This window comes from Hemicordylus capensis, chromosome 2 (genome assembly GCF_027244095.1).
Source record: "Hemicordylus capensis ecotype Gifberg chromosome 2, rHemCap1.1.pri, whole genome shotgun sequence".
NCBI classification, from domain to species: domain Eukaryota; kingdom Metazoa; phylum Chordata; class Lepidosauria; order Squamata; family Cordylidae; genus Hemicordylus; species Hemicordylus capensis.
Window position 1 is genome coordinate 406,983,277 of NC_069658.1, and position 9,233 is coordinate 406,992,509.

At 45.3% G+C, this 9,233-nt stretch overlaps 1 protein-coding gene across 1 annotated transcript; it reads right to left on the reverse strand.

Annotated features, from left to right (window-relative positions):
* Window positions 1-737: 737 nt before the first annotated feature.
* Window positions 738-7,862, reverse strand: SOX9 (SRY-box transcription factor 9). The gene is made up of 3 exons (XM_053300484.1): window positions 6,978-7,862; window positions 4,664-4,917; window positions 738-3,948 (listed from the first exon to the last, which is right to left on the reverse strand). The coding sequence occupies exons 1-3, from the start codon at window positions 7,406-7,408 to the stop codon at window positions 3,137-3,139; spliced, it is 1,497 nt and encodes a 498-aa protein (XP_053156459.1). The 5' UTR covers window positions 7,409-7,862; the 3' UTR covers window positions 738-3,136.
* Between the last annotated feature and the right edge of the window lie 1,371 nt (window positions 7,863-9,233).

A 9,233-nucleotide genomic window follows, 5' to 3' on the forward strand; every position in this document is an offset into this window, starting at 1 on the left:
GGAGCAGGCAATTAAAAATGGAGAAGTGACAGAGCAGGGAGGGATTGCTTAACTCTTTCCCTGGCTTGTTTTTTCACTTCAGATTGCCTTCTCCCCTTAAGCAGCTTTTCCTCCAAAGGTGCTTCAAATGCATGTTTGGTGAGTGAGTCAGGGACGATGAAAAGCAAAACGAGATCCATTTCAGGAACAACTGAGATGATGTCCAATGTCCATCTCCCCCCATTACAACATCTTGGCCAGCCAGTAAAATGACTGGCCAGGATTGGGCTGGAGGTGGTCCCATATAGGAGGAGGAGGAGGAGGAAGAGAAAGAAGGACTACCAGTTATTCTGAATGATTTGCCTATTTCAGGGTCTGGCAACTCTGACACTGGAAAGCAATCCCAATAACAGATCAAATGACTCAGTGGAAAATAGTTTTGTAAATAACTGGACTTTAAAAACTTGAAATGAGTCCTCTCTCCCTTAATTCAATCTGTAGGGTATATCTGTAGCGTAATGATCCCCATATGGGAGAAAGAGATTCATCTATCTGTTTTAGGAGCATTCCGAGTGGGTTACAAGGCTACCATCAGAAATGGAGACAGTTTAGGAACCAGGGAATGCAGATTCTTTGCATCATTGGCTGGTGGGATTTGATCATAGATAAAATGCAATTAGTGCATCCTTTTATTTTAAACAAACAAAAGATGGGATAGTTTCAGCCATGGATATTGCAGTTAAAGAAGCCCAGTTGCATTTAAAGTTTAATACAATGTATATTTATTGCAAACAATAATATACAAAAAAGGTAAGTTTTACAAAGCGGACCAAAGGGATTTGAAACCAAAATGACCAAAAAGGAAGGGGGGAAAACCTTACCTAAAACTGATTTTTTAAGACAGGTCTTTTAAGTTACAGAAATACTTTAACATCTGCTTTTTATACAGAAATACAAAAGATATCATATTATAAGAGTGCTTTAAGATGTTGTTCTACTGAATTCTCTACAAAACTGTTAACAAATATATCTTTTTTTAAATAAAAAAGTTGGCTTTCTTTTTTAAAAAAGCAATCCATAACTGTTCAGCCACAGCTTCACCAATGCCAGTTTACTCCCTAACCTTCCCCCAGATCAAATCATATGGAGAGGTGGAAGGTCAGCAGGGCACACTAGGAGCTATCCTCTAAGGACTGCTGCTCTGCAGCTTCCATTAATTTCTATGGGGCTTTTGAGACACATGGACATGTGCAGGGCCCATGGAAAAGAAGAGGGCTGGCACAGCAGCAATGCTTGATGATTTGCACCCATTGTTGCCTTGGGGTGTGTGTGTGTGTGTGTGTGTGTGTGTGTGTGTGTGTGTGTGTGTGTGTGTGACAGACTGAAAGCTGATCTACATGTGCAGCAAGACAAGCTGTTGGCACTGTGAGGTGGCAGAATGGATTCAGCCTGCAGATGCTACTTTTGAATTTCCCCCCATTAAAACAACAACTCCCTGAAAGTGAAAACAGAAAAGCCAAGCACACCAAGAGAGTTTCCCCCCACCTCACTGCCTGAAGTGGCACCACCCCATTCTACCACCTCATTCTGCTTCCTGCATAGGCCAAGCCCTGTTTGTGAGTCGGAATGGTAGAGGCCGAAAACAAGGCGAACGACTCAGTGATACACTACATTTGCAATCTTTTGTTTGTACAAGAAAAGAAAAGAAAATACTTTCCAGTTTATTCTTAATCAAAAGGAAAAGAAAGAAAACCAAAAGGAAGCAGTTGTTTGTACAAACCTAAGACACATTCTGAAGGAATAACAACAACAACAATAAAAATACCAAAAAAAAGAAGAACAAGAGATAAATAAAAGTAGGGGTTATTGATTTAGACCATAATTTAACGATTAGGCACCATATACCCTCTGAGTAAGGCTCCAGCATTTCTGTTACTTTACAAGAACTTCTAATGTGGAAGGGGGAAATGGAAGAAAAACTCTTGATTTAAAAAACCTCTTTTTTCACAAAATAAATATATATATTTATACATATAATTAAAAAGGAAACCAATGTGATTCTGTCATTAGTGAACCTTGCTAAAACTGATATCCTCCCCTACCTCTCCCACTCTCTGCAAGGCTTCACAGAGCAGAGAATGCTGTTTTTCCTAATGACATTTGCAGGGAAAGTAGAAAGGTGATTTTTGGACTGTCAGCATCTGTCTCACATGGGGGAGCCCAGTGTCGGAAGCTGAAGAAGGGGAGTCAGCTGGTTTGTGGCTTTATAATCTGGTGCTGGTGGTTGAAGTGGGGGGGGGGGGAGAGGGAGGACTTCAGACCTCAGAAACTGAGACTCTCTTCCTTCAGAGCCTCATCTTTTCCCTTGGCACAGGAAAAGAATTGTGCAAGTGTCTTGGAAGATATCACAGGGCTGTTCTTAAGGCTTTTTGTTAGTGTTACTTTAAGGCTCAAGGTGAGGGGTCCCCCCCCATTAAATCCCACCTCCTCCAAACATCTTTAACTTCCAAGCTAGAAAAATAAAGTCTCTCTCCAAATCTCCATAATCACATTGAGCAACTGACCACTGCCGTTAGTGAGGGTTTTTTTTTTTTTTGCTTTGACTAAGTTCATTCACACATTTTTTTGCTTTCTACAAGCGAAAGACAATGAACTATACAAAAATACCTCTGACAGCAAGGAAAAAGGCTAAGGCATATTATTCTGCTAAGTGTTGTTTAACTGCCAAAAGAAGAAGAAAGGAGCAATTTTAAAGTTTCTCTAAAAACAAGAAGTAAATTACAGATAAATCCCCTCAAATGGTAACGAACCATACACAGTACATACTAAAAATATTTAAAATAGAGAATATTCCTCACAGAGGAATACTTTTGAGTTTTGTAAATTTTTTTGTTCATTTTTCATTTTTAGTTATTGTTAAAAAATAATTACCAAGTCCATACCTAGGCAAACTAAGCTGGCTATTTGAAAAAGAAAAATCACCTTCAGATCAAGGCTTTGTCCATGATGGAATGCTTGTTTACTGAGCAGACTGGTCTGGTTGCTTTCAAATGGATGCTGTAGTGCACAAAGCATTCTGGGAATTCTTTTTCATTCATTCAGGTTTAGCTTAAATGTCTTTGATAAGTCTGCAGAAGTTTTACTGTCATTTGACACCTCATGGCCTGGTGAGCTGTGTATAGACGGGCTGTTCCCAGTGTTGTGGGCTGTGGGTCTGAGGGATGGAAGGCACCCCTGTTGTGTCTGCTATGGGTGTGTACATTGGCCTCTGAGTGGGGTTCATGTATGTGAATGTTGAGTAGAGACCAGAACTCTGGCTGGCGGCGTGGCTGTAGTAAGAGTTGGAGCTCTGGTGGTCTGTGTAGTCATACTGAGAGCGTGTGATAGTTGGGTAGGAGGAACTGTAGTGCTGGAGGTTGAAGGAGCTGTAGCTGATCTGCTGAGGGGAATGCTGCTGCTGCTCACTGTAATGGCTGGGACTCAGCTGCTCGGTCTTGATGTGTGTCCTCTGCTGGGGCTGCCCCTGTTCACTACTCAGGGTGGTTAGTGTATGCTGCTGTTGCTGGGGTGGTTGTTGCTGAGCTTGGGATGGTGGCTGCTGAGATGGTGGCGGCTGCTGGGGCTGTTGCTTGGACATCCAGACATGCCCCGTGCCTGCTGGAGTAGCAGTTGTACTGCTGATCCCGTAGCTGCCAGTATAAGTGACTTGGCCAGGCTGGCCATGGGTGGCTGGAACGCCAGGGTGGCCATTGGGTGGGAGGTACTGGTCAAACTCATTGACATCAAAGGTCTCGATGTTCGAGATGACGTCGCTGCTGAGCTCGCCAATGTCCACATCTCGGAAGTCAATGTGGGGTGGCTGCCTTCCTCCTTCTTGCAGTGGGCGTCCTTCTCGCTTCAGATCTTGCTTACCAGGCTGGACATCAGTTTTGGGGGTCGTGGGAGGGGTTGGCGGCCCCTGAGACTGGCCTGCAGAACAGAATAAGAAAACAGCAATGTTATCATAAGCATGCTACCGATCATGCCTTTGAAGTAAAATTGAACGCAGGCCACACCTGGAGCCTTTCTTTTCCTACTGATATGAGTGCAGACAGGGTGCCATAAAGCCCTGGAAATCTAATGGCAGCCATTTTTAATAAGCAGGAGGTGTTGCATTATAGTGATAATTCAGTTAATAGTTAACTCTGGCTGGAGGTGAGTAAAAGGAGAGGATGCAGGTCTGACCAATAAGTATGAATTGCCGTTAAAGGCAGTTGTGTGCCACTGAATTCATTTTTTTTTTTGTAGAACCAAGGTGATGAATATCTGTGACCTATAAGAGACAGAGCATCACTGAAAAGAGAATAAAGAACAGAGACACTTTGGAAGTTGGTGAAATAAGTTTGGGAGAGTTGCTGGTTGAAATTGCTTTAGGCAAAGGAAAAGACCTTTTGAATGCGTCATGTGCAAGTGATACCATGTGGACAATGATTTTTGGAAATGTGTATGTACAGAAGCACATGCTATGTGCCTATAACCTTCTATCTCATGTGGTATTTTTTGTCTGTACTATATAAAAAGAGGCTTCAGGATACATAAGACAGATTGATCAGCCACAGACTGCTAGTCATGCTATACTATGTTGTTCTGTGTGTGTGTGTGTGTGTGCGCGCGCGTGCACATGCATCTTTGATGGCATACTTACCAGAGTGGTCCCCAGGGGAATGCACTTCACTCATGCTGGATGAAGACTGAGGAGAATCTGCCTGCAAAGCCTTGAAGATGGCATTAGGAGAGATGTGCGTTTGTTCAGATCCTTCTTCTTGCTCAGCCTGCCCATTCTTGACTGACTTTCTCCTCCGTGGCTGGTATTTATAGTCTGGATGGTCTTTTTTATGCTGCACCCTCAGCCTCTCTGCCTCTTCCACAAATGGGCGTTTCTCACTCTCATTCAGTAACCTGAGAGAGAGACAGCAAGGCAGAAAGAGAGACAGGGTTACTTATGACAGTGTCGTAACTAAAGTGGAGGTTTCCAAAACACAAAACTTAGGCCAGATTTTGTCTGTAGTGTAGCCAGTGCTGTCCCAGGCAGCTGTTGGGAGACAGAGAATTTGTACAAACTAGCTCCTGGTCACAAAAAGGTCAAGAGGCAGGCAAACAGATGTGCAAGCATGACATGATGCATCGCCAACATGTCAGAGCCATAAGAAAGCTGCAGGCACCGTGTAATGCAGCCTTTGGGTATCCACAAATCTGAACACCCCCTCCTCACCATTTAGAAGCAGAATAGTGCAGGGGTTCTCAAACTTAAGTCTCCAGATGTTGTAGGGCTACAACTTCCATCCTCCCCAGTCACCAGAGCCATAGCTTTGAAAATGCAGGGACTAGGGAATTCCCCAGGGTGTCTGGGCATAGTCAGGGAAAGGAATTGCTGTCCCTTTTCTGCATTGGTCCATCATAATCTTTCACACTGTTTAGGGCCCCTTCTAGACCTCCACTCCTCCAAGAAATGAGCAGAGAGCAGACTGTTTTGGCGGCCCAACAAGACATAACAAAAATGAGGCAATGGAGGGACTCTCCCCCTCTCTCCCTTTCACCGCCCCCCCTGGGACATACCCAGGTGAATACCTATTCAATAACAGATTATTTGGCTAACACCTTTCATGCCTCTGGGCACTGACATCAACTTTAAAGTTTGAAAATGAAGTTCAGGAATAGCTTTTTTCCTCCTTAATTTGTCAATGTGGTTTATCTCAATACTGTATGTTTTTTTCTCCCTCCTTTTTGCAAGTCACAAGCCTATGCTTCAGCCAGGTGACTCATGCAAGTCATCGCTCAGCCCCAACCGCCTATTGGTCCACGCTTGCCAACCTATGCCAACTAGCATCACACCCAGTGTGCTGCTCATGTTTTGTCCCAGAACTGAGCTTAATTCTGTCAGAATCAGCCCTGCAATTTGTAGTCAACAGTTAGGCCGAGTCCTGGGTTGTGTGAAATAATGCAGAGAAAGTATCCCTAGGCATGTGCAGAGTGCCTTTCAGAATAATAACCACACAGCCTATGTTCATACAATTAGGATTTTAAAACAGCTCTTTTCAAGCCATGAAGAATGGATTCCCAGCAGGTTTAATCTTAACAAGTCTCCCCCACTGCCCTTCCTTAGAGGCTGCTTCATCTTTTAGCCACTTTATTTTCTGATCTGACACCATAATTCAGAGGTGATCTTACCCCTTGCCGTGGGGCCGAAATCCAGGGCCTCCACACCAACTGGAACTCCCTCCCCCACCAAAAAACCCCTCTTTGGTCTGTCCCGAGTGGTGTGGCTTGTGCCCTCAAGAGCCTACGCGTTAAAAAAATGATGCTTAAGTTGCGGCGGGGGGGGGGGGGCGGCTCCAAAGGCCTTTAGTCTTCAGACCCAGGCTCCAAAATTACCTAGCTGCACCTCTGCCATAATCGAACCAGTAAGCGTCTTCCACACCACATCAACCCTCTTCCCATCCCGCAAGCTAAAGCAAGCCTGAAAATATGGACATTAAGTCCAGAGCCCCAGTGACAAGAAGATTTTGATCATCACAGCTTCGAATCCCTCTTCCAGCCCGTTCCGATGCATATTTACTCGGAAGTAACTCCGACGGAGTTCAGGGAAAGTTAGTGCCCTGCACAGCGTGCATACGACTGCCGCCTTAGCGAGAAATTCAAACTGCAAAGAGGTTCCTCAAGAGCTTGGGTTTGGGGTTTAACTAGCTGTCCAGGCAACCGCCAGTAGGATCTCATTTTTAAGCTCTCTGGCTAGACTTCCAGACTGCTGAGAAGTTTGCTGCTAGACACAACATACATTCTCTCTACTTCAGTGGCCCTCTAACCACCGCGCAATCCTGGCTGCAAACTTTCCCGGAGAGAGAAACGCGGGCCGCTCATGCAACGTTGCTCACAAGCCGTGCCAAACAAACGTGTTGAGAAACTCCCAAACCATGGGGGAAGAAAGTTTCCTTTCTCTCCCCACTCCCCCATTTTCTTACCTCCAGAGTTTCCCCAGCGTCTTGCTCAGCTCTGCGTTGTGCAGGTGAGGATACTGGTCTGCTAGCTTCCTCCGGGCAGCCTGAGCCCACACCATGAAGGCGTTCATCGGGCGCTTGACGTGGGGCTTGTTTTTACTGGATCCGTTCACGCGGACGGGCATGGGCACCAGAGTCCAGTCATAGCCTTTCAGGACCTGGCTAACGGCTTCTCGGATGCACACAGGGAATTTGTCCTCGTCGCTCTCTTTCTTCAGGTCCTGGTCACTTTTGGGGAAGGTGTTTTCTTGGGGTCTGGTGTTCTCTGTGTCCGATCCGGAACCCGAAGGGCAGGGAGACCCCGCGGAGTCATCCGACATGGTTGGGCTGGGAGCGCCAGACAGACATTTCTCCTGCTCTTCTGTCATCTTCATGAAGGGGTCGAGGAGATTCATGCGCGAAAGCGGCAAAGCAAGAATATATGGTGGGAAATGAAAATCAAGGGGGAGTGAGAGGGGAGGAGAACGGGGAGGGATTCAAAATCAAAACGAGAAATGTCTCTTAAAACAGCATGAAAGGAGACAAGGCGGCAAAAAAAGTTACAAAAGCAAAAAGATTGTTTTGACTGGTCTGCAGAAACTTGGAGGGGGAAAGGAGAACCTCGATCGCAGGCGCGTTGCAAAGTTGCTGTTGCAGGAATCTGTTCTCAAGAAATGAACATGTGGGCAGCTGATCCGTTCCTGGAAGGCCAAAGAGGAGGTGGTGGAGAGGAAAAAGAAGTCGAACGAGGCGCTTTATTTCACCCCTTTCAAAAGGAGAAAGGTTCCTTGGAGTTGGGGGGGAGGGAAAAAGTTTATTTAAGGCTCCCAAAATCAACTAGTCAATTTCAAGCTCAGCTCTCCTAACTCTCTCTCTGCTCTCTTTAATAAATACTCTCCTCTGCTATTTCACCTTAGAAACTTTCAACCAATGGCAGCCCTGCCCCTGGAGGGCTGGCACACAGTTGATTGGTTGAAAAGTTTTCTCTCTCCCCTCTTTGAAGGGAGGGGGGAAATGAGCGCAGCCCTCAGATGGGGGAAAGAAGGGGGGAGAAGAAAAGAGAAAGTTCGTCGTGCTCTGGAATTGAGTCTGTACTTCCCAACTCTTGTGATATACACCTCCAAGTTAACTTCTCCTTCTCTTTTCCTACGTGTTGATCTAGGCAGACTTCTATTGTTGCTTTCAGAGCAAAGAAAGGGGCATAACATCTCCAAAAGATACGTCATCTCGGGTAAAACTGCACTGCAAAAGGCTTCTCTCTCTTCCCATCGCTCCCCCCCCCCCCGCGAAAGAGCTTAGCGTCCCGTGTCCGTCCGTCCCCCGCACCCCCCCCCGCCTTTGAAGTCAGTGATTTTGTGACTCACTTCTCCTATGGGAGGGTTTTGTTTTGATTTTGCTCATCCTAATGCTTTATCCTTGCTTCCAAAGTTTCAGGAAGGAGGAAGGCAGCGTTGGCTTTTCAGTCCTTTGCGGCGATTTCACTGAGGGGAGGGGGAAGGGGAGCCACAATCAGAGTAGCGTGCCCTCATCCATATTAACTCGGCAGAGTTACCCTCGGCATGTTTTCTAGGCTGCGCATAATCTAGGACATTTCCTTTTAAAAACTGCTGTCGCTTACGTCTCTCTGGTTCTCCTGCTTTGTGTCACTAAAGCTGGTGGCCTAAAAATCAAAACAAACGGCACATCGCCCCGCACCCCACAATATCATGGAACATATTGAAAGTGTTCAGCTTTATGTGACCAAGTTTCCCTTCTATTCGTAATCTTGTTCTAGACTGTTTCCATTTAGAATGTCCATAATAAAACTCAAGAGGTAAATTTAGCCAGTCTTCTGCATAGGTAACTTAGAAGTAAAAACACAGTGGGGCTTACTCTCAGTAAATCGACAGAGTATCGGGCTGAACCTCTTAACAAAAGGAAATCTATATGAATAAGCCAATTTATCCACAGCATCATGAATACCAATATAGGAGTAAGAGACTTCCCTTTATTTAAAATCGGGGGTGGGGATTGTAAACACACATCCTGCGTGTATTTGTTAGGGATACTTACAAACTGTTCCAAGGCCAAGGGATGCAAGCAATATAAACCGAAATGGATTCCTTTTCCTGAAGAAGCACTCTCCCTGAGATGGCCTCTGTTTTCTTCCTCATAGTTTGAAATTGAAAAAAGGGTCTAATTTCCGAAGTGGGAGTGGTAGGGTGTGTGTGTGTATGTATGCGCACTTAAATCAATAGTTAA

Coding starts and splice junctions, on each gene's coding strand:
- SOX9 (XM_053300484.1), bottom strand. CDS start 7,408: ATGAATCTCCTCGACCCCTTCATGAAGATGACAGAAGAGCAGGAGAAA. Junction 4,918..6,977: donor ACGCTGGGGAAACTCTGGAG/GTAAGAAAATGG, acceptor TCTCTCTCTCAG/GTTACTGAATGAGAGTGAGA. Junction 3,949..4,663: donor TTCCCCTGGGGACCACTCTG/GTAAGTATGCCA, acceptor TCTGTTCTGCAG/GCCAGTCTCAGGGGCCGCCA.